The sequence below is a fragment of the Leucopleurus acutus genome, assembly GCF_964270905.1.
Source record: "Leucopleurus acutus genome assembly, chromosome: 10".
Taxonomy (NCBI): Eukaryota; Metazoa; Chordata; class Mammalia; order Artiodactyla; family Delphinidae; genus Leucopleurus; species Leucopleurus acutus.
In genome coordinates, this window is record NC_139153.1 from 60,767,542 (window position 1) to 60,793,097 (window position 25,556).

General features: G+C 40.0%; 1 protein-coding gene across 1 annotated transcript in view; it reads right to left on the minus strand.

Moving 5' to 3' along the window:
* PRIM2 (DNA primase subunit 2) overlaps window positions 1–25,556 on the minus strand; it is a 292,588-nt gene that overhangs the window by 121,743 nt on the left and 145,289 nt on the right. The window contains exon 8 of the mRNA XM_082848562.1: window positions 10,315–10,382. Coding sequence (XP_082704688.1) covers window positions 10,315–10,382 — 68 coding nt within the window. The remainder of the gene's footprint in view (window positions 1–10,314; window positions 10,383–25,556) is intronic.

The window sequence follows — 25,556 nt, forward strand, 5'->3', positions numbered from 1 at the left end:
GAGAGCTAATGAGGATTATTATTACAAGTCACATCCAGAGATCACGTCACACACTTTTCCTACACACTCTGTCACTCTTGCACAGCCATTAACAATGGCTCATCATGTTAAGGTCTTCGTTTCATAGATCAAAACAGCAAGGTTCATAATAGCTTTGGTTTTATTTTGTTTTTAAAATACAGTCTTCAACATTTGGATAGGTCACTGGGGAGAAAGAAAGGGGATCCTTCTGAGGTCACACAGAGAAACAGAAAGGACTCTCTTCGGTTAGCTCCTGATACCAGGAGAAACAGTCCCAAGTCCCAAAACAAAAGGCAAAACCAGTGTTGAATTTCTACAATGTATAAAGAGTGTTTCTTTACCAAAGCTTTTCCTTGGAAATGACAGAAAATTCACCAACATTTTGTCCAAACTATTATACCATCTCATCCAGTCTCAACATTTAGTAGCTTAAAAAACCTAAATGAGAGGTAAAATTTTAAAACCTAAAAGTGTTCTCTCCCAGCACTGGCTCATTCAGGAGTCTTCCTGAGGTCCAGTCCCTGTTACAGCAACAGGGAGAGAGGTAAACAGAAGGAAGGATGCCTTGCTCTCATGGAGCTTACACTGCAGACAAACACACACCAAAAAACAAATGAACACGTAAAAATGACCATTTCAGCCAGTGACGCTGCTGTGAAGAAAACAGAGCAGGTGACAGCACAGAGGCCCTGGGGGTGAGTGTGAGCTGAGTGACCAGAAGCAGCCTTTTGTGAGGCTGAGAGGACACAGTTACATCATGTGACCAAGGTCCCCAGTGGCCTCCTGTGGACAGTATGTACGCCGTCCACCAAGGACCACAGAAGCTCAATTAAAATGGGCTTTTTATTCCCTTTGTATCAATGTTATCTTTTTAGAACTACTTTCTAAACAGTAGTTACAAACAACTGAGAGGGCGCTACACCCTCAGTGAGTCTGGGCTGTCGGTCTGTCCGCAGCCCAATCTATCAAGTGTTTTGTTTTTACTGTGAATTGTGCCTGGTTGCCAGGGGGTCTTCTTAGGTTCACTAAACATTTAGACTCACAAGATTTCCACAAGTGGCACCAGATGGCTCAGAAAGACCCAGGACAGAACCCCAGCTCACCAGCTGGGCAGCGTGAGCACTAGACCTCCTGCAACACCTGCACAGGTGGGCGGCTCGGGGGGCAAGGAGGGCACGCCCACACCCGGAAGCACAGGGCTGCTGCGGCTCAGGGACCTCAGACCCCTCAGTGGCCGTAAGCCCTTAGAACTACGTCCACAGCCACCTCAGACTTGGAACTCCAAATCCATTAATCTAGAAACCATTACTATACTTTAAAAAATATGACTATGTAAACGTATTTCAAATATGACAGAGAACCGTATGCTGTCCAATCCAATAACCATTAGCTACAACTGGCTACTTAAATTTAAATTAATTAAAATAAAATTACAACCTGCGTTCTTCAGTCACACTAGCCATACTTCAAGCACTCAACAGCCATAAGCAGCTGCTGGCTGCTGGGTTGAACGGCACAGGTACAGAACACTTCCATCACCACAGAAAGTTCTACTGCACAGCACTACACAAATTACTTTTTCACTGCTAATATATTACAGTAACTACCACAATGCTTTATCAGGCTTTTTAAGAAAATTGTCCATAGCATAGTCATCATTTTGTACCTTGTTAGTGCTTTATGCCTAACACAGTGTAAAATAACTAATTTTCCTTATTACTTAACTAGAGGACAATCAATATTTTAAAGAAACCCAAAGAGTGAAGAATACGAAATTTTAAAACTACAGACAATGAAACTACTTGAAAAACAAAACAATCATAAACTTTGCTTTCCAGGAAGACTGACAGCATCCACAATCCATAAATCCCTAAGAAACCTTGGAGTCAGAGGACCAACAGAAATCTGACATTTCTACTTGGGAACAAGCTGCAAGAACACTGTGACATGCAAGGCTGTGTGCTCACAGAATCATGTCCCTCTACTGTGATTTCCACAATGCTATGTGCCCCACAGAATCAGGTACCTCTACTATGCTAACAGCCATCATAATTACTATAATTACTTTAAGATTCTCTCTTTTCTGAGCAACACTGAGTCCTATAAGAGCAGAAATAAACATGTATCCCTAGAACCTAACACCATGCCTGGCACCAAGTAGTTCCCTTAATATGTGTTAAATTAATAATAAATATAACAAACTCTTAGAATAAAGGTTTGTGACCATGTATTTACCTCCACAAGTCACAGCCACTACGTACAACCTCATTACAAAGTCTACTGTTTACAAAGGTATCTATTTGCCTTGGCAAGATAGCCAGTTGAAGAGACAGGAAAGACTTTCCTATCTTCTTTCTATATCACTGAAAAGAAAATTAGTACTTTATATTTCTGTAAAAATCACTGTTAACCCTTTTTTAACTTTAAAACATGTTAAGCTAACAAAGTGACGTAACTACAAACCCCAGGGAAATTTAGTATTGTATATAAATTAAGAGTGATGGTTTACTTGTAAAACTGATGCAAAGTGATGTTAAAAGCTGTTTTCAACCTCCCAAGAGAAAACCCTCACATTAATAGGCAGATCAATGGTCTTCCAAAGATGTTCACTCATGAATATGTTAGGTTATGTGGGAAGAAGGACTCTGCAGATGAAATTAAGATTAAGGACCTTGAGATGGGGCAATTATCCTGGGTATACATGTGGGCAATGTAACTACATGAGACTGTAAAAGCAGAAAGCTTTCTCAGGGTGGGGGCAGAGATGCAGTCGCAGAAGTCAGTTCTGACACATGAGAAGGACTGATGCACTGCTGCCGGCTCGGAGAGGGGACCACACGCAAGGACCAGAAAGAGGCCTCTGGGGCTCAGGGAAAGCAGAGGAAGGAATGTGGGCCCCTGGCTGACAGCCCGCCAGGAAATGGGGATCTCAGTCCTGCCACAAGGAACTGCACTCAGCCAGCAACATGCATAAGCTTTAGCAGCACACTCTGCCCCAGAGCTTCCAGCAACAGCCACAGCCCTGCTGGCATCTTGATTTTAGCTGTGGGAGGCCCATGTGGGATTTCTGACCTACAGGACTGTATGATAAAAATGAGTGCTGCTTTAATCCATTCAATTTGTGGTAATTTATTATGGCTACAACAAAATTTTCTAATCTAGACACACCAATAAGGTTTAAAATTCAGCATCCTGAATTCTGTCTTCTTCAAGTCACTGGTTCACTTGCTAAGGACGCGGCTACCTTCTCGCCTCTCTTGTCTCTGTAAAGCTATAAGCCACCTAGGCTGCTGCTGCTCTCTGTCCTATCTCCGTCTCCTGGGAAACATCTCCGCTGCAATCCCTCTTAATGCAGTCATCACAACATATCTTCTCCCCAGTGGACCTCACCTGGCCACAAAGAAGATGCTAACACTCTGTAATTGTTCTTCACAGCTTTATTCAATCAAAAAAAAGCCTGAATACCCAGTAAAATGGGAATGGTTAAGATAGATATATCTATCCTCAATTGAATACTATAAGTCACTTAAAAATGGAGCCATGAAAAGTAATCTTCTACTTTACTACATGGGTATGACATACTAAGTGAAAAAAAATTTTTTTAAGTTTAACCATTTAAATTATTATTACGTAAAAATATATAGAGATTACAACAAAAGCCTAGCAGTGGTTATATTAGTGAAGCAGGATTTGTTTCTTCTATTTTTCCAAATTTTATGTAGTGTGACTATAAATTTTATCAAAAAAATTAAATGACATAAAATTTGTAACATAAGCCACATACACCTCTCTCCTTCCTCTGCTTGACTAAGCTTCAGCAACTATTTCAGTACAGCCACGCGCATGTGCATGCGTGCGTGTGTGTGTGTGTGTGTGTGTGTGTGTGTATGTAGATTGGTCTTCTTTCCCTGTTAGCATATAAACATCTTGAGCTGAGGGACCACATCTCTTAGCATCTTTGTACACAGACTATCCATTATAGTGCCCTTAACACAATGGGAGGATTTTAATAAAATGCTCACTCTTGACAAAGTACATCTCTAAAAAGGCATAAACATTTTCAATACAAACGTGAAAAAAGAAATAACTCAAAGACTATAAATAATGGGAAAGAACACATTCTTTCTAATTTATTAATATCTTACAAGACACCTGAAACACCTTCACAATAATCACTGAGCTAAAAGCTTATGTTGCTGCATGTAGAAAAGGAAATAAATCTAAAGTTAATGCCAGAGCTTAGAAACAGGTGATGAGGAAAAGCTGACAAACAGCTGGAGCCCGTGGACCACGTTAATGAGGCTCTCACTTCAGCCCTCACCTGGTGGGCATCCTGATCTACCAAACCTCTCCTAACACATGAACGCCCAACAATTTTCTGATTTCAAAATGAGAATTAATTCAAAAAGAAAACACTGGGTACTGTACCACCATGGATATTGAGAAAAGCTTTCTTACAGAGATTGCATTTCTGATATAAAATCTGTGTCAGCATATTCTTCGGAGGAATGAACAGAAATGTGTACATATCAACCAAATGTACTGCATTAGGAAAAAGAATTTACAAAATAATTGTTGGTAATAATACCAACTGAAGGAAAAAAAATACCAACTGAAGGAAGATGCTTTCATTATTTTAAATGATTTCCAAATAAAGGTCAATATAAACATCTGCTTAGAAATTCAGGATGCATTACAAGTTAATCCATGTGATACAGTTCATTTACTACAGGTAATGCTTCTCTTTGCTAGCTTCTCTTATCTTTACTTGATTTCTGTTTTATTCTTAGGTTGAAATATGCTAATAAAATTAGGAAAAATAGTGTAACAAATACATGGTTTTGAAATTCTTTAATTTTTAATTAAAGAATTGGAAAATCATTAAATTTATTGGCAAAATATTAAATGAGAACAATATTCACTTCATATCTTGAGGTGGAGAGGTGAAGGAGGAAGACACACTGTGGGAAAAGGCATTATTTTTAAGGAAAAAAAAATCATATCCAAGTAATCACATGTAGATTGTGGGCTACAAGTTTTCTTCTGCAGTCTCACCTATTTACACCTAGCATTTGTAAATAATACAATAAATAAAAATAACAATCTTGGGCTTCCCAGAGACAAGGAAAGGACTTCCCTGGTGGCGCAGTGGTTGAGAGTCCGCCTGCCAATGCAGGGAACACGGGTTCGTGCCCCGGTCCGGGAAGATCCCACATGCCGCGGAGCGGCTGGGCCCATGAGCCATGGTCACTGAGCCTGCGCGTCTGGAGCCTGTGCTCCGCAATGGGAGAGGCCACAACAGTGAGAGGCCCGCGTAACGCAAAAACAAATAAATAAATAACAATCTTTAACATAAACACCCTTGGTAGTCTAATACATTTCTATAAATATTATCCCATAGGTACCAACATTAGGGTAGCAAAGACACTTATACACAATAAACTTCTACATTTACAGGAACATATCCCAAGGCCTTTATATATCTCCAAATTAGAAAATCAGTACATGATATAATTCACCCTAGAAAATGCAGTGATGTGTGAGGATGTGTAAAGTCACCTTGAGATGTGGACTCATTAGATGATGTATATAATGATATGTGACTTGAGGAGACCAGAAATTATGATTTACACAAATTCTCTCTGGCATTTCAGAATTTAACATGAACTTCCTGAGGCTCCATCACTAAACTTTAAAATAGGGTTAATGACAAACAACCATCTACCATCCTCACTGGGGTGCTCTGAGTATGAACTAAAAAGCCAGTTTGGACAGTACTTTGTAAACTAGCCCGTTTGATTTCTTGGTCCCATGTTCTCCTCCCTCTTCTAAATACTTGCCCCTTCAATTATTTCCTTATTCCCATAAACCTCGTTTCTCCCTGACCGATAAACATTGCTCACCTTTCCAGCCTTCGGGGAAAAATGAAACACTTGCTTCAACCATGACACTCATGGGTACAGTCCCCTTTCCTCCTCGCTCTGCCAAGAGCAGTCTACACTCCCTGTATGCCCACAGCCTCGTTCCGCATTTCCTCCTCAACCCCCACCCCAGGGATAGACTTGCATCTGTACCACTGCAAGGTGGGGGCTGAGCCACCTATGGCTCCCATGCACCTAATCCAACTGACGTGAGGAGATTCTGACCTGACTTCCCTACGCGTTTAACAGTGTTCACCTTTCTGAAAGCTTTCCCTTAGCATTGTTGATGCCACCACCCCTTGCTGTGCTCCTGTTTCACTCGAGATTCCTCCCTGGTGTCTTTACTGGCTTCCCTTTTAACTCATCTCCTCCCTCCATCACTGCCCATCACAGGTCACTTAAACACTAACTTCTATGGGTTCTATTCAGGGCCATTTCCCCTTTTCTTGTCACTCTATATTCTCTCCCTGAGTGATCTCAACCATCCCCCTGATTTTAGCCACCCCTATATAGTGGAGATTAGCAAATGTCTCTCTATAAACCTCGCTCTCAAACTGCGGGTCTATATTCAGCTACTTACTAAACACCCCACATATGCTCCACCAGCATCTCAACTTTAAAATGTCTTAACCCACTGAACCTACGATCCCAGCAGTCCAATTCACCCCCTTGTCCTCCTTTACTCTCCTTCACAGTCACTGACAACATCCTCCCTCAAGTGAGATCAAAGTTCAGTCCAATCTGAGCAGCCACTGTGAGCCACCACTGTGCTAGGGGGTGTGGAATCCAAACAACCATTTCATGGCCTCATCACTTAAGGAAATGTACTTTGTGTTTAATTCCATTCAAAAGGTTACAAATGTTGTAATATGTTTAAGTGCCTATCTCTCAAATGAAATCAAAACTGTAAATTCCTTGAGAACAGAAATTTTTTTTTTTAATCCCCGGCACATAATAGGTGCTCAGTTACTGATGGATGCTACTAACGAATAGCTTGCATTTCCATAAGAGATTGAAGCAAAATGCTTTCTGTGGTTAATTTAACTTTTAACTATATAACTAGGTTCAACTAAGAAAATCTGGACAAAGCACTTCTACATTCTCAGAATGATATATATTGTTAAGCAATATACTAAATTATTAGGTTGGCAAAGTGTTATACTAATTCTCTTTGAATGTCTAAGTCCTGTAAAATGACTTGAGAATTTTTCTGTATTGCTACTTCAATTTTTGCGGGTATTGGTATCATCTCCCAAATTAGTTTTATTGACAAACTTAATTAAAACACTACTCATCATTCCTCTTTGATCATCAGAGGCACTAAACAAAATTAGATCTAATAATGATTTCAGTTTCAACCTCCTAATATCCACCACCCCTTCTAGGTTATATTTAAACTATACAGTTCATGCAAATCAATGATGATTATTTTTTCCTAACAAGATTATCATTAGCATCTTTCAAGCCAAACAGTATTCTTTCCTATTTTGACCTAAGCAAAAGGAAGGTAAAAGAAAAACATTACATTTAGACAGCCAAGAGACAATTCAATATACTTGAAAGGCTTTCCACAAGGTTACTTTTTGTAACAGGAAGTGTCCAACTATGCACATCAGCTGTCACCCTACATACAGATGTCTCTGACATGGTAATAAAACAAGAAACCATTTGGTTTAATAATAATAATAAGAGAAGCAACATCAGTTGGTGCATATTACATGTAGCATCTAGCCCTGGTTGCTTAGTAAACAGCCACAAGTGACTTCCACAGAAAATGAAAGCCCTAAATGAATGTACAGTTTGTGCAAGTTTCAAGGACTCAAGAAGACATGTCAGTAGTTAATCTAAACTCTAGTTGACAATGACCGCACTGGGGTGGAGGAAGGAGAATCCATCATTATCTCACAGAATCAAGCACTGACTAGATGTGAGATCCAGCCCTTTAGGTCTATGTCTTCTGACTCAATGGTTTTATAGGGCAAAGAACTGTAACAATATGATTATTATAAATTATAAAAACTTTATGCAGAAAAAAACCAACAAAATATCACTGGTATAACACGTATTTATTCATTCAACAAAACACATAATGAAGACCTATCATGAAAAGGACTGTGCAGCTCTGGAGCAGCTCATACTATAATGGAGAAATCAGGCAAGGAAACAATATCATAGGTTCTGTAACATGGTGAGCCAGGCAGTATTACGGGAACACAAATAAACACCTGAGAGGGAGATGGGGCAGGGGAGGGAGGGTGAGAACCAAGTGGTCAGGGAGAGCTCATCAGAGGAGGCGAACAAGAACAAGCAACATTAGTCAAATCACAGAGGTGGAGGAAGGGGAAAAGAGCATTCCGGGCAGGAGGAAATTATCTGCAAGGGCACTGAGGAGAGCAAGGGCATGTCACACTGGTGGAGCTTCAGGGCACCTGCTGGCAGGAGAAGTCAGGGCGTCAGTACTGACAGAAAGTCCAAAGGGCCAGGCCAGCTCCTTCCAGAAGGACCTCATCTGCCAGGCTGCGAAGTTCTCACTTCATTCCGGGGGAAATTCAGGAGACAGAATGCTTTTAAATCAAGGAATAATATAATGACTGCAGCAGTGATGTGAAATAGAGAGGGCAAATCCGGCAAAGATAAGAGGCCACCATAAGGAGATGCTCAGGCTGAGATTGGGAGGAGAGGGGGGCAGGGGAGTGACTCACTAACACAGAGCTCTCAGAAATTTAACAACTCTGTACAATACTCATGCTACTCAGTCCCCCGTGAAGTGTTAGTCTGGACCCCACCCTCCCCAACTGGAGAGGAGGACAGGAGAGAAGGAAAAGAGGGAGCAGGGAGGCAGGGGAGGAGGAAAATGAAGAACACTGAAAGACACTGGAAATTAACGTCCATGACAATTTCTGAAGGAGCCGAAGCATTCTAGGTTTCAAAAAAATAAAAAGAAACCATAGAGGAAAACACTAAAGGTGCTTGGTTGAATATAACTTGAAAATGTAGGTATGTTGGATAATGTAACATAATAAAAAACTCTCAGAAAAAAAAACGTTTGTAACAAATATAACGAAGAGTCACTATCCTTTATATCTAAAGTATGTAAGATCAAATAATCAAAAGATGCTATCAATAAATGGGCAAAGATAGTTAATCCCACCTCAAAAAACATGGATAACAAAATGATTTAAAATCATTCTTAATAATTATCAGTGCGAAGTACATGATACCAACAGTATCTCTATGGTAAACCTATTAAATTAGCAACTGTTTTAGCTGCCCCTTCTTGTTCAGAGTACAGCAACATGGGGGATCTTATATGAAAACACAAGTAGAATAAGGTTTTTGAAAAAGAAATAAATATACTTAAATCTTTAAAAGGGTTCATATGCTTTCACAAATTCCACTTCTGAAAACCCATGCTAAGCAAACAATCAAAAATACAGATAGGGCTTCCCTGGTGGCGCAGTGGTTGAGAGTCCGCCTGCCGATGCAGGGGACACGGGTTCGTGCCCCAGTCTGGGAGGATCCCACATGCCGCGGAGCGGCTGGGCCCGTGAGCCATGGCTGCTGAGCCTGCGCATCCGGAGCCTGTTGCTCCGCAACGGGAGAGGCCACAGCAGTGAGAGGCCCGCATATCGCAAAAAAAAAAAAAAGAAAAAAAAAAAATACAGATAAAGATTTACATACCACATTTTTTACACTAGTGAAAAGAATGAAAAATGGTCTAAATGCTTCCCAAAGAATGATAAATATACTACAGGACACTCATACAAGAAAATATCATATAATCATGAAAAACTATGTTTGTGGACAGATTTTAGTAACAGAAAAATGAAAAAAATAGTGAATTATATAAAAGTATAATTACAACACTGAGTTTTAAAACAGCACAGAGGAAAGCAGTATTATTTCTGAATAATGATGATAGGTTTTTCCTCCTCCTGTCCTGTATTTTCAAAGTTTGTTTTTTAAATAATGAGGATAAATTATTTTTGTATTTAGAAAACGAATATAACTTACTTCAACTACCCCCAACAAAATATGTGCAGGTTCCCATAGTTTGTCTTAGCCTCGCAGTTAATTAAGCAAATAGCTCATTCCTTTGAGATCTTTCTGAACTCAGTCATCACTACTCATTTTAACTTCAACTTATCAACCAGTTCTACATACTATTATAGAATTAAAAGAACTTTCTATAGTACCCTGAAGTCAAGGGTAACAAGAGCATTGCACTAGGAACTTCAACTTAAATCAGAGAATGACAGAAAAAAGAAAAAGAAAAAAGAAAGGCTTTGTAAAGTTTTTAAACATCAAAGAGGCTTTAACCACTGTAATGCAGGTGGATTTACAAGTTTGACAGGCTGGGCCTTTGTATTACCTGAGGTGGTTGAGTAGAGGCTGGAGTCTCTCATCCGACTGCACAGCGGGCAAGGACCTGGCTGTTAACTGAAAGCAGAGAAGTGGGTGAGTAACCACAGCAAACGCCTCAGACTGAACTTATCTGAATTACATGCAATATGAGGACCCGGGGCTTCCCTGGTGGCACAGTGGTTGAGAGTCCGCCTGCCGATGCAGGGGACACGGATCTTCCGGTCCGGGAAGATCCCACATGCCACGGAGCGGCTGGGCCTGTGAGCCATGGCCGCTGGGCCTGCACGTCCGGAGCCTGTGCTCTGCAACGGGAGAGGCCACAACAGTGAGAGGCCTGCGTACAGCAAAAAAAGTAACCAAGAATATCTTATAAACATACCAAGGCAACTCAAAGTACTTAACTTTGAAATGTGACCCCCAGGGGATCTAGGAAACAAAATGTAAGAGCCAAAGCCTTATTTCTCAATACTGTGTGTCAGGTTGACAGTATATCATGGAAATGTGAGCCTCTGATATACTTTAGTGCAATAATATTAAAATCTTATCTCTGTGTATCTCTATATTTGTCTCTGTTCTTGAGAAAGTCCTCTTATGCTATAAGAATGTGAAACAAAGAAATTAAAAATATTCAAAGTAATTAGATACCTTGAAGTCACCTAAATAAAACACCAAAACAAATGTAAAGGACAGATTTCTTCTGGATTCAAGTATACATAGTTCTTGTATTCTACTAATAAATCATTTGATAATTCACAAAAGAGAAACTTCCTAAGACTAAAAAAGAAACTGAAGGATATCCTTTGGTTTTATATAGGGTATCCTGTCTAATTATTTTGTTAATTAAAAGTAATTCATCAATTAATTTAATTCAAACTTAATTTTCAACGTTATGCAAATAAAACTGTCACTTTAAAAACATCTAATAAATACTATATTTGTGAAAAAATGTTGACCAAAATGCCAAATATGAAGTCATTTTTATTAAATCATATCTAGTAATAACAGAGAAACATTCCCAATTTTGTGAGTCAATACATGTGAACAGTTATTAATTTAAAAGACAATAAAATGAGACAGTCTGCTGCAATTTAGTGCAACCAAAAGATTCTCAGTATCCCGGAGAAATGCTAAGTCTAGTATTTCATGACATATGTTATAAAGGTTTTATAAACAAGACACTTTACTACACCCTATATCTGCTAACGTCAAATCCCTTTACAAAATATCATTTTCATTGTTCAAGAGGTTTCATGGCTCAGAAAGAGAGCTATGCTCTAAAAAGATTAAAATAACTTATCTAGATATTTCAAAAGTCAATTTTCTGAAAATGGAGCAGACAGACTAGGAGTTACTTCTGTCAATCTGTGTAGCACAATTTCTGATCAACCCATGTTTTCTGAATGAAAGCAAGCAAACAGAAACACCAGCAAAATACTCCTAAATGTCTCTACATTCCACATTGGAAATATATCTCAATCGTACACCTATCTCCATTTGAGCCTGCATTCCCTTTATCCTGAACTGTGGATATAGCATCTTCACTCACTATGTTTCTCCCTCCCTTCTTGTCTTGCCAGAGTGAAATTTTCAAAATGAAAGTTACCCACTCCCCAAATTAAAACCACTTAAAATTCCCTCAGGCTCTCAGGCTAACTTCATCACACCGATTCTTTCATCAGACAGCTTCTTAAAATCCTCCTCTTGGGCCGAATTTCTGAAACATGGTGCAGAACGACAGCTCAGCCATCTCCAACAGACATGGTGGCAGCAGATCAGGAAGAAATGGGCCACTACCCCAGTTTCTGGAACACATACTCAACGATTTGATTCTCTCCCCACCCCTTCCCAACCCCCACACCTTATTTTCAAGTTTGAATCACTGAGAAGAATAAACAATCAGCATTTTCAAAAAGAGCACACATCTCTTCATGTTAAGGAGATTAGATAATAAAGCTATTCCAAAGCTCTTTAAAGTGGCAAAGCTGTCTACTGACCTTTTGCTGACAGAATATAAACTTCATTTTAGGGACTGCAGGCTCTATCATTTCTTCTGGAATTTCTCTCTGAGCCCAAGTAGCTACTACTATATCCACTGGGCTATGAGGGGCCAAAAACTTGCAACTGTGTAATTCCATTCATTGATGAAAAAAATTATATTTAAGTTCATTTGTGTCATATCTTAGATTCCACATATAACTATATTCAATATTCTATGATAAACCATAATGGAAAAAAATGTTTTAAAAAAGAATGTATATATATATAACTGAATCACTCTGCTGTACAGCAGAAATTAACACACTGTAAACCAACTAGACTTCAGTAAAAAAATTGATAACCATAAAAAAAATATCTATATACTTTTCACAGCTAAAGCTTTTCAAATTCCTGCTTTGAGCAAAACTAAATCTAAATCAAAACTAATAAATCACAACTGTCAGCCTTCCAAGAAAGCAATACACAGTCATGACAAGATTTTCAGCATTAAGGACTTTCTTTCCTCTACAACCTGAAATGAGTATTTGTCTAGTTTAAATAGACTTTGGTTTCCAGATATGTCTTAGTTGTTTCTTTGTTTTGATAGAAAATACAACAATGTCCTTGACACACAAATCACTAACAATGAAAGAGAAAGAAGATCTATCAGAGTTTACATCTGCAAAGCCTAAATGGGGTGTATGAGTTAGGGCTGTTTCATGGTAACATTAATAAAAGTTGACATAAAATGTACCTTATTTCTTATTGTTGAGAGGTCAGAGGTGAGCTCTTAAGATGTCTTTTCATTATTAACAATACATCTAGCACACTGAATTAATCAATGCAAGGTTTGTGCTGTTTTTCAGCATTATAAACTACTCATTCTTAAATAAATCTCATTTCAAAGATTACTATCATTGAGTAAATCTTGCATTTTGCCATATATTTGTGTACAAAAAATAATAATGCATTTTTCCAACTAATAATTCTTTTAATGACATTAAATACCACACAGATGAGGGGCTTCCCTGGTGGCACAGTGGTTAAGAGTCCGCCTGCCAATGCTGGGGACACGGGTTTGATCCCTGGTCCGGGAGGATCCCACATGCCACGGAGCAGCTAGGCCTGTGCTCCACAACAAAAGAAGCCATTGGAATGAGAAGCCCGCGCACCCAACAAAGAGTAGCCTCCGCTTGCCGCAACTAGAGAAAGCCCGTGCAGCAGCGAAGACCCAATGCAGCCAAAAATAAATTTAAAAAATAAATAAATTAAAAAAAAATACCACACAGATGCAAAGGCATAAAAAGTAAAAGCGAGTCTGGAGGTGTCTGGCCCATCTCGTAGTTTCCTCCTGAGGAAACAGCATCTTCAGGCCTGAGCACGAGGTACTGCACACACAGCCCATCCAAGACTAGGACCCATGGGACAGCTACCTGCCACTGCACAAGCCACATAGAAACCAGTCGGAGGCTGGTAAAGAAACTGTGTCGTTTATATAACAATGCTGAAACTAAAGTGCTGGGGTAAATGCTTTTTGAGATATTACTGCTATTACAGTTTCTGGTGGATAAGTTATTTTGAAAATGAGTCCAAAATATTTGTCTCGAAACACTCCTACCCCAAAAAGGACGTAAAGTTTTGAAAACGAAACCCAAATAGCAATTAGAAAATTAATCTACTCAAGAATGGAAAAGCCTGGCTGTACAGCATTCTGGGTTCTGAGATCTTTTCAAGAGTAAGGCAAACACAGAAAACAATGTCTAGACGTCCTGCTGAAATTAGATCAGCATGGAAAAAGTAACCTTTAGAATTATGATCCTGGAGGTCAGTACAAGGGCGTTTGTTACATTATTTTGCATACATTTGTGTGTGAAGTATAGTTCAGGGGAGGGAGGGAAGGAGGGCTGAGAGATTTTTTCAAAGGGAGAGGAATGGCTTGGAGGAGGGCCATCCAGGGACCCAAGATCCAGAACGAGGCAGCAGCAAAAGAAAGGAAATAAGGAGGAATCCTCCGCATAACTTCATGCCCACAACAGAAGGAGTGACAGAGGACATCTGGTGGGCTGACTATTCTATTAATTGCAATACAGTGGCCACAGGAAGAGGAGAATCCAGAGAGGAAAGAAAATTCCTAGTTTTAGGCATGCTGAATTTGAGGTGCCTTTGAATATCCAAGAGGCAACGAAACATATATGGATTTAGAGCCCAGGAGAGGGTATGGAGCTGAGGGTGTAGATTTAGGCGTGATCAGCAAGCAAGCAGCGGATACACCATGGAAGGGCTGGGTTTCCCAGGGAATGTGCGTAAGGCAGGAATGTCAGTGGCAGTGCTGCTTAGAGCTCAGGGTTCAAGCCCCACCCAGGGGAGAACAGGACCCATGGCAACATCTGCCCTGGAGACCTGCAGGGTGTGTGCTTCCCCATTGGGAGAGAGAAATGAGGAATTCTGCCAAAATAATACTGATTTTATGCAATTACAGGTTTGTGGGGGCGGGAAGGGAGGGAGGAAGAGAGAAGGGTGAGGAAGGGAGAGAATGAGAATACAACCAGCAGCTCCTCTAATTTAACTCTTTTCTCGCACACTTGGAACAACGTTGAAAAAAACGTTCCCTGAGGAAAGCACTCTGCCACCAGTTGTGAGGCTGACTGTTGCTCTTAAAATCCTAAAGGAGACTCTGCTGCCAGCCAGTGGCAATTGTGAAGTCGTATTTGTGAACAGGGCCTATAGTAAGAAAAAATTTTTTATGATTTCCCTCTTCAGATGATGGGCATGAAGGGAGGGAACGAGAATACACAAGGAGTTAATAAGCATGTAAGGAACACAGAAAACAGCTTTTAAAGAGTCAGCAGACCTGTGGAAAACAAGGGTGATGCAATCAGTTGAAAATGAAGAACAAGAGAGTGGCTTCATTTGAAAATAATAAATCCCTTCTCTCTGAACTGCTCACCCAACACTGGATAAATTAAAACACATAAAAATGACAGGAAAACAATGCTCACTTCGAAAATATTGCTCCATTTTGTTCTCTGGTGTTTTCACCCTCTACCACTCACTTCAGCTTCCTTACAAACCCAGGAGGAATGACCATGTGCACTCCTATCAAAGCTGTGCCTTAAAAGAAATCCGAGATAGGTGATCAGCACAAGGCAGACCCTTTTTTTCATATAATCTTCTTCCACTCAAAGCAGAATAGACTCTTCCGGTGATATTAGGGTAGGGCATTCATATCCATTCACAAAGACTCCAAATTTAGGTAGTTTTTGTTCTGGTTTGGGTTTTTTTTCCTTTTTATTTTTAACAGACTTTATTTTTTGGAGCAGTTTTAGTTAGGTTCACAGCAAAACTGAGAGGAAGGTACAAGGTTTCCCATACACCCTCTGCCCCCCACATGCAGAGCCTCCCTGATACCCCCATGAAATTGGTACGTTTATTACCACTGATGAACCTATACTGACACATCATTAGCACCCAAAGTCCAGAGTTTACCTAGGGTTACAGAGGGTTCACTTTTGCTATTGTACATTCTATGGGTTTGGACAAACACATAATGACATTTACCCACCACTGTAGTATCACAGAGAACAGTCTCACTGCCCTAAAATCTCTGTGTTCCACCCATTCATCCTTCCCTCCCCCCTAATTTCTGGTAACCACTGATCTTTTTACTGTATCCATAGTTCTGCCTTTTCTAGAATGTCACAGAGTTGGAATAATATAGGATGTAGCCTTTTTAGACTGGCTTCTTTCACTCAGTAATGAACACTGAAGCTTCCTCCATGTTTTTCATGGCTTGATAGCTCATTTCATCTGGATGTACCAGTTTTTTTTCCATTCACCACCTGAAGGACATCTTGGTTGCTTCCAAGTTTTAGCAATTAGGATTAAAGCTGCTAAAAATATCTGTGTGCAGGTTTTTGTGTGGCTGACAAATTTCTGATAGGTGTGTTTTTTAAAGAAAAACATAGGGAATGCTTTTCAAAATGTCTTTACGTTCTCCTCACTTCATACAGCAGTTGAGATGGCTCCTCCTGCACTTCCTAACTGCCAGGGAGTATCAACTTAACATCAAGCACACCAACCCTTTTCTACTAAATTGAAGATGCACAATTCATGCTTATGCATATATTCATTTTTTAATACACCTTTATTGGAGTATAATTGCTTCACAATACTGTGTTAGTTTCTGTTGTACAACAAAGTGAATCATATACATACATATATCCCCATATCCCCTTCCTCTTGAGCCTCCCTCCCACCCTCCCTATCCTACCCTTCTAGGTGGTCACAAAGCACCGGGCTGATCTCCCTGTGCTATGCTGCTGCTTCCCACTAGCTAGCTATTTTACATTTGGCAGCGTATATATGTCAATGCTACTCTCACTTCGCCCCAGCTTCCCTCTCCCCGCCCCGTGTCCTCAAGTCCATTTTCTATGTCTACATCTTTATTCCTGCCCTGCCACTAGGTTCATCAGTACCACTTTTCTTTTTTTAGATTCCATATATATGCCTTAGCATGTATATATTCTAAGAGACACACAATTTATAGGTCGAGAAAATAACCTTTGAAACCAAAAGGCAACAACTTATTTTAACCAAGACCTCATAGTAACAAAAAGATACAGTTCTATAGAGAACAGGATGTTCCACAGAATGCTCTCATTTATTACTGGGACTGGCAGATGTCAAGTAAAATTAACTTTTACAAGCAGCTGCTCTTTTAACTTCATTGATTTTAACAACAGAAAATCCTGAGTCTTTGTGAACTGCATTTTCTTATAATAGCAATGGACCCCAATTACAAATCCCAAACAGTGAGAATCCACGTTCTATTCGTCCTGCTCTTGGAACCCAATTTGTTCCTTGGTTTCATGTTCAGACGCCTACAGCACTTTCCGGTTTTCCTCGGGCTCAGACACATCATTTCACTGGATCTTCACAACAGAGCTGGTTTCATCATGCAATGCTTTGGCACATGGATCTTTCTCTACCAGCTGCCCAAAAACATGATTTCTAGTACATGGGCTCTAAACACCAGCCAACAACGTTGTCAAGCAAAATGCATACGTTCCACTTGAGCTCTAAACACGCCCAAGTAGTTTAATTAACAAAGAATGTTAAGCAATGCAGAGTTAACAAGGTATTTCCAGTTCAGGGGTCTGGATGATACAAAGAACTGAGAGAGTAAACCTGGGAACAGTGCAAGCAGACATCCCAGGGCTGATTTCTGATCATGAAACCTATGGTGTGAAAAAAAGCTTGTTATTCAAAGGCTAAGCTAAGCACTTTAACGATGCTCTACATCATTTAAAAATGCAAAACAATTACTTGAGCAAGGGAAAAAGGAATGAAGAGATACGCGGTGCTAAACGTACACGGATCGCTGAATTTTCTCCCTTAGAGTTAAACACCCATAAAATCATTTTACTTCTAGAATACTCTGATAATTTGAGTACCAAGTTCTTAAACTACTATAGTAAGCAGTTTCACAATGAGACTTCTCACAAGCAAAACCAAGATCTGGCAAGTGGAATTCAACATGTTGGCACCCAAGAGACTGAATTGTCGATCTTTTGTCCTCTTAAAGGACCGCTGTTTTGTGTGGGAATGAGAGTGGCAGCAACACGACCTGCGTTCCTCGTGTTTTTACTAAATGCAGAGCATTCTGCTAGGAGTTCTACACAGACTCCAATTCTATAACTTTCTCTAAAAGGGTTATTACCCCTGAGGCACATCAGGGGCTTCAAGAACTATTCAGCCAAAGGCACCAGGGAACCAGTGACCTTTATGCCTTAATATTTTAGTATTTATCGTAAAAATTTACCCCACATTTATACTTGATTTTAGAACATGTCCTTCTTAGTTTTACTATAAAAATGTTTATTTTACCACTGAGTAAAACAGCACCATTGTGCTATACATACTTTATATATGCCCGAAGATGTATAATCCCATAGATTTTGCCGTCTTATAGCTTTAGAAAACACATGACCACACTTTTACTCCTTACAGCCCCCCTGAAAGCAGTCTCTGCTGGTACATTTGGGATGAGGGGATTGGCTGAGATGATTCTGGCTCCTGCTACATTTCACTGGCCAAGTCCTGTGTCACTTCATGTAACTATCACAATTATAGAGGGATAGACCGGACATTTGTTTCCGCCATATATCTTTTCCATCCATTTAATAAATCTGTGAGGCAATAACTGAAGTTCTAATGTTCCTTATTCATTATTACCATATTTTCTTTCATCATTTTTGTCCCCCAAAACATCTCTACCGTATTTACCTAAATTTACATTTGTCAACTTATTTAATGTAAGAAGTATACTTATCTGGGTTTTCCAGAATGAAACTATTCCGTTTCTGTTTGTTGTATTTAATCCTTTAACATTAATTTATTAAATAATCTGAAATTAATGTCAAAGGACCCACAATTATATTTAACTAACAGGTGAAGAGACACACAGAAGATATGTATGAGTACTTTCATTTTTCTATGACAACTCTTTTTCCCTTGATTTGGTCTTTCATGAGCACTTGGACATGGAGACAGGGCCCGGAGGAGTGGAGCGACAGGGGTGGACAAGGACTGTCATTACAGCCTCAGTGACAGGGACTGTTGGGTGACAGAACACAGTCCCTGAGCATGCACTTGAAGACCCGGAGAGCCGGAGGTGATTAAAAACAACTCTACTTCTACCCACAGCTGAACTTCCATGTATTTTCTAGGATGGCAGCCCAGATGGCTCACAGCATACCTCCAAATGATAATGTTAACGCGCGCTGTAGAAGGCATTCACTACTGAGCACTAGAGCTGCCTCTCCTTGCTTCTGTGACCTACTCTTCTCAGCCAGCTCAGAGCACCTTGACTCCTTCCTTGATAAAGACCCTGCTTTTGTAGAAGTAAATGTTTCCAGTTCAGTGCAAACAGCCCAGCGTGCCTCCACATCTCACTCTCAGTTTACTTCCCTAACCTGAAATAATCAAATTTTGCACTACTGTTGGCTTCATTCAATTCGGTTGAAATTTAAGCTATTTTCTCTATCCATGAATAAGTCTTACAGTTTTCCTTTAAAAATAAGTAGGACTATTATAGAATTTTGTTCCTCTACTTAACGAATTTAAGAATTTAAATTTAAATTAAAAGAACTTAAGAATTTCTACACTTAAGCCCTTCTGAAAGGAGCTTCTTAAAATATTTGACCAGCTTTCAATAATGCATAGACAAGAAGGTTTTGCCTTGCCCTATGATTATAAAATTTCTTATCACTATATTTAAAACAAATCAGAACAGAAAATATTTTTTTCCATTACTAGGACATAAATATGAATAACCACCACTCATTATTAGAAGGCAATAGAGAAGTATAATGTCTTTACTGTGATAAGGACATTTAAACAATGCCAACTGGACTTTCCACCTCAGCACTCCACCATCAGATAAGATGATTTTCAAAATAATTCACCGTAAATTTGGAGACAAAATTCACTACAACTGAAGAAGCATGAAGGAAAATGAAGTAAATGTATTTTGAAATGTTTCAACCAACACAACAGAGTACCCCAAATCCTCTTCTTTTCTTTCTTCCTTTTATTTTTTTTTTCAAAATTAAGAATTATCACAAGTAGCAACCTGGATGCTTGATGTCTTCTCATTTCTAAACTCAGACATTTCAAATCCCCTTAAGAACACCAACCCAAACCACTAAATTTAATTTATTAATAGAAAAATATAAAGTCATTCATAGTTAATTTAGATCACCAGTAAATGAAAATTGCAAGCAAAACTCCATTTTCCTAAGAAAGGTCAAAATTTTTTTACTCCTTATTTCCTTCCTAGGCTATGACCTTTTCTATTATTTAAAAAATTGGAGACAATAAGTAGAGTCTGTGGTAAAGAAGAAATGCTGGTCTGAAAATTGAAAGAATCCTTCCCTGCTGGTTTAGCTGGAGAAGGTTTTTAAAAATAATGTGGCTATCATAACAAGCGCCTATCGTCCTGACAGGGCAAAGTTATGAGCTGCCGTTTGAGTGACAGACACTCCCCTGCAAGCTGTCTAGGGTGTGGATTCCAGACCATGGTGACATACATACTGTGATTATGTGCACCTTAATCTAGCCCAAAGCACCAAGGAATGAAATCAAGAGGGGGGTAAAGTAAGCACGTTTAAAGATACATCTCGTAAGAGTAATCATTTTAGCACAGCATATTTGTAAAACATCCTTTCACATCAGAACCGCTAGTTGAGACTTTTAAAAGACCATGACATACATTTGACAGACAGTTTTCCAATGACATTATTTCACACTTCCTGGCACGAACAGGTTGATAGTGTTTGATGGATAACCAGATAAGCAAAGGACAAGTCTGAGCAACAGCCATCCTTTATATCTGACATCTTCACACTTTACTACATATCTTAGGAAAGGGGAAAGGGAACAAAAACCTGCAGGCACTGTTAGTTCCAAAATATCTCACTACATGACTTCCCTGGTGGTGAAGTGGTTAAGAATCCACCTGCCAACGCAGGGGACACGGGTTCGAGCCCTGGTTCGGGAAGATCCCACATGCCGTGGAGCAACTAAGCCCGTGTGCCACAACTACTGAGCCTGCGCTGTAGAGCCCACGTGCCACAACTACTGAAGCGCGCATGTCTAAAGCCCGTGCTCTGCAACAAGAGAAGCCACTGCAATGAGAAGCCCGCACACCGCAACAAAGAGTAGCCCCTGCTCGCCACAACTAGAGAAAGCCCGCACGCAGCAACAAAGACCCAATGCAGCCAAAAAAAAAAAAAAAAATTCACTACACACAGAAAGGCCCAAATCAAAATCAGTATTATCTTGAAGCAGTCAATGCTTAAGTAAAAACTCATTTTGTTGCAATTAAAGAGTCGACAACAGTTATACAATTGGGGTGAGAGAGAGATTTGCATCTTACATTTCTTAAAGTTTACTTTCTCCAATAAAATGTTCCGAATGAACAGCCACAAGATCCCCTAGACAAAGCACAGTTCACCAAATGCAAAGCTTGGTTTTTTTCTGTTCTGCTATTTGTGCCTTGCTTACATTTCCCCCTCAGTTTGTTCATTTTAATCGAATGTTCATGAATGCCAGCATAAACTATAATCAGTCCTACTAAGATGCTTCAATAGTGTTGGCATGTGTACTACCACACAGCTGACAAATTTAAAAGTCAATGACTGAAAAACACATATATTTGTCTTAAATCTCCATTGAGTTTAACTTTTTTTAAGTGATATTAACATTATGTAAAATTCCTCAGCAGACTTTTTTCATTAAAGATACATCATCATAAAATTATAGGCAATGAAAGACTTAAGGCAACTGGACATCTGCAACAGTAGACTATGAATTTTCACCAACTTTCTAGCTAGAAGTCAACGATAGAGCTGTTGGCCCCTATGCCAGGAGAGAACCGAGATGCTTGTCACTAATACAGCAGGGGCAAATCTAGAAGGAAAGGTCAGAGTTCAGTTTTGCCCATGTTAAGTTTGAACTGGCTGTTAGACATCCAGGTAGAACTACCTGGACACAGGAAATAAAGCTGCAGAACTGGGCTTCCCTGGTGAGCCATGGCCGCTGAGCCTGCGCATCCGGAGCCTGTGCTCCACAACGGGAGAGGCCACAACAGTGAGAGGCCCATGTACCGCAAAAAGAAAAAAAAAAAAAAAGAAAAGAGAAAAAAAAAAGCTGCAGAACTAGTCAGCCATTCTCAGAACATTCTGTAGATTGTGTTTTAACAAAATTTCTACCCTGAAAACTATAGCAATCAATGTCTTGCAATTTTAGTGCTTTTTTATTATCAGCTACAATTAATAGATACAAGGGTCACTTGCTACAGGACCACCAAGGTCTAAGATCCCTTAATACAACTGAAGCCTTGCAAGAAGCTCTGAAGTCACCCAACAATTCTCAGAATATTGAGCCATCATTTTTGTAGGGATGCACTGATGGGATGGTAGCTACCAGCCACATGTGGTATTAAGTCCTTGAAATGTGGCCAGTCCAAATTGGGATGTGCTGTAAAACATGTACCAAATTTTTAAAAACTAAAAGAATGTAAAATAGCTCATTAAAAATTCTGTATATTGATAACATGTTGAAATATTGGTTCAATAAAAGACAGTAAAATTAATCTCATTCTTTTAAAACCTTTTTAGTGTGGATTCCAGAAATTTTTAAATTACATACGTGGATCACATTTTATTTCTACTGGACAGGGGATTTCTGAACCAAAGGTGAATATGACTTCTTTCTGGTACCAACACAAGCAGTAATAACATGCTATTTAAATAATTTAAATCTTGGAGCATGAAGAAGAGTAACTGAAAATCACTAGTGTCACATGCAATCATTAGAAACAGAAAATCATCCATCTTACATGTGGTCGCAAAAACACATTTTGTGCATGCCCCAATAGGAGATAAATCAGAACTATAACCACCACACACACAAAAAAAAGGTAAGGAGAAATGTATCTCTTTAATGAAAACAACAGCAACTTCTCCCAAATATTTATACAAAATCATAAAATTACATATTGAAAATATTTTTTCAAGCAGGAAGGTTATAGAGAAAATATGTCCCTTATTACATTGAGAAATACTTTATCAGATGCAGTATGAATTAATGAATTTATTTTCCAAGTTTTAAATTATATATTATAGAGATGATTTCCCTCACTTCACATATGCAGAATAACCGAGAACCTCAGGGCTTAAAAGATAACTTACTCTAATTCATCTTAATTTGTGGATAATCTATTCTTTCGCTCCAAAAGTTTTTAGGTTTCTTTGGCTACGATATTCTTAAATTTCACTAATCTACCAAGATGTGGGTTTTTCTTATCTTTCCTCCTTGGTATTCTATTAGTCCTTTCAATCTGAAGTCTTTGTTCTTTCTTAATTCTGAATAATTTACCATCATTAGTTCTTCAAATATTCTTCTCTCTGCCAATTTCTTTTCTCCCCTCTGGAATTCTATTCTTTGAATGTTGGCACCACTATGTCTCGCCTCCATATTTCTTAGCTTACTTGCTATTTTCTATCCCTGCTTTTCCTTTGCCTTCAGAATTCCTTCAAGTTCAATAATTCATTTTTCACTTGTATCCATCTTGTTTATCTGATTTATTAAGTTCTGTAACTCCAACTACTGTATCTGTCATATCTAGTATTTCCACTTCGTTCTTTTTATGACTTCTTGCTCCTTCTTAATACTAAGTATCCTCCTTTTATCACTGAATATATGTATTACGTTTATTTTACGTTATTAATCCATCTGTTCTAATGATTCTACTTCATAAAGCATACACCATTCAGTTTATCTTTTTATGTTTTCAATAGTAGTTGTATCTTCATGTGTCTAATTATTTTGGGCTATGAGGTCATATTCACCAAAGGATATGAGCTAATAGATCTGGAAACCTGTGAAAAATGGCCCAAACTCAAGTCCTATCCCTCCCTGTGAATTTGAGAAGGAAGGGGGAGGAGGGATTAGCCACAGGCACCAAATAACCACTCTTGACCACTTCTGTTTACTGGAAAGGATTATTTAGCCACTGAACTCTAAAAGCAGCAGCACCGGGAGGAGGCAATTTCCATGCAATCCTCAAGCCCCAGGAGGAACAAGGGCCCTGGGGTTGCTGGTTGGCTGGGACCTGCTTTTTCTCAGCTCCTCACCCCAGCAGGGCCCCTGTGCGGCCCTGACAGCACCCTACCCACATCAATTTCTGGAGCAGACGGGCAGGCAGTCACTGTTTCAAGCCACTGGAAAAAGTCAGGTCAAAAACAAAACTTGAAAGGAAAAAACGTAAAACAATGCATCTTCTCCTGAGTCCTCAGGCCACCCTATATCCACGGCTAAACCACCTATACCCGCACACCAACCCATAGCAGCCTCCCCACCCCTGGAGTTTTCATGGCTATTTTAATTATTTCCTGAGATCCAAGCTTTCCTCTTACGTCTGCAGTGTCTCCGTGGTTAGTTTTGGGAAACAGAGCCAACAGCCCACGTTCCCTCTCCATCCTGACAGAGTATCAAGTAACTGCGCAAAGCAATGAACTCCCTGTGCTACAGTTTAGGAAACTGGTAAAATACTAGAAAACAGGATTATCTGTAAGGATAACTGATGACACAGTATAAATCTAAGGCTTTTAAAGCAGGACACACGCTCAGTTAAAAATACAAACAAACCTCTAATCCAGTTGTCAGACTAATGCCAACAACACATCTCCACCCCTGAGATATTTCTGGCACAACATAAGCATCGCTGGGAAGCTGTCACCCCTTGAGCAGCCGCGTAAGAGTTAAGTCTCGGGCTGGAACATCTCCTTAGGAGAGGATGAGCTGTCACAGCCCGCAATGCTCACCGCTCTCCTGGGAATCTCTCTCCCTGCTCTGGGTCTGAGGTGCACTTTTTTCATTCTGCTCAAGCCTGTGTGTCAGGTGACACCTGGCCAAGCCCACTGCCGGTGCAGTGGGCAGGAGGGGACAGGTCCTTTGCCCGCAGCACAGAGGGGAACAAACAAACCACCTTCCTGCAACCCCGCTGGCCTGGGGGGCCCTGTGCACTGCTGAAGCCGTCCCTGCCCTGCGTCCTCTCCACGTGGGTAAGTGCTGTTTCATGCCAGCTGTGAGAGTAGTGCCTTTTTGGTGACGCTGACACCTGCAGGCCACAGTGGGCTGACCTCCTGGGTGATGCCTGTGCTCCCCTCTACCAGGCAGGACTCCTAATCTGAGGTGGTAACATGTGTCACTTGCTCAAAGTACAAACATACTCTCAGAATCACAGACTTTTCAGTAAAATTACAGGTGACTTGAACCTATATTTTACTTTTTAGCTAACCACAGTTTCTGCTTTAAAAGGCACAGCCTTGAAACCCTATTGTATAAACCCCGGAGTTGACCCACAACCACTGTCCTCATTCACATTACACTGAAGATGATGGGGGGGGGTGTGGGGACGGGAGGTGGGTGGGGAGGGGGGAAGGGGAGAGACAGGAAATGCCACCGAGGCAATTAATCCCAGGAACACTGAGCCACCAGGATTCCAAACACCACCAGTAGCAACACCACACCATCACTGGCCTCTGTCTTAGTGGATTCTCCTTTCCAACCTCAGGGTTACACACTAGGACTTTAATGTGTGTGGGGCTGAAAGGGGAAATCAGGCAGGAGGAACACAGTAGTGAACAGTGTGCACCTGAGCTTCAAGTCACACATGCCTGGATTCAAATCCTAGCCCTCACTAGC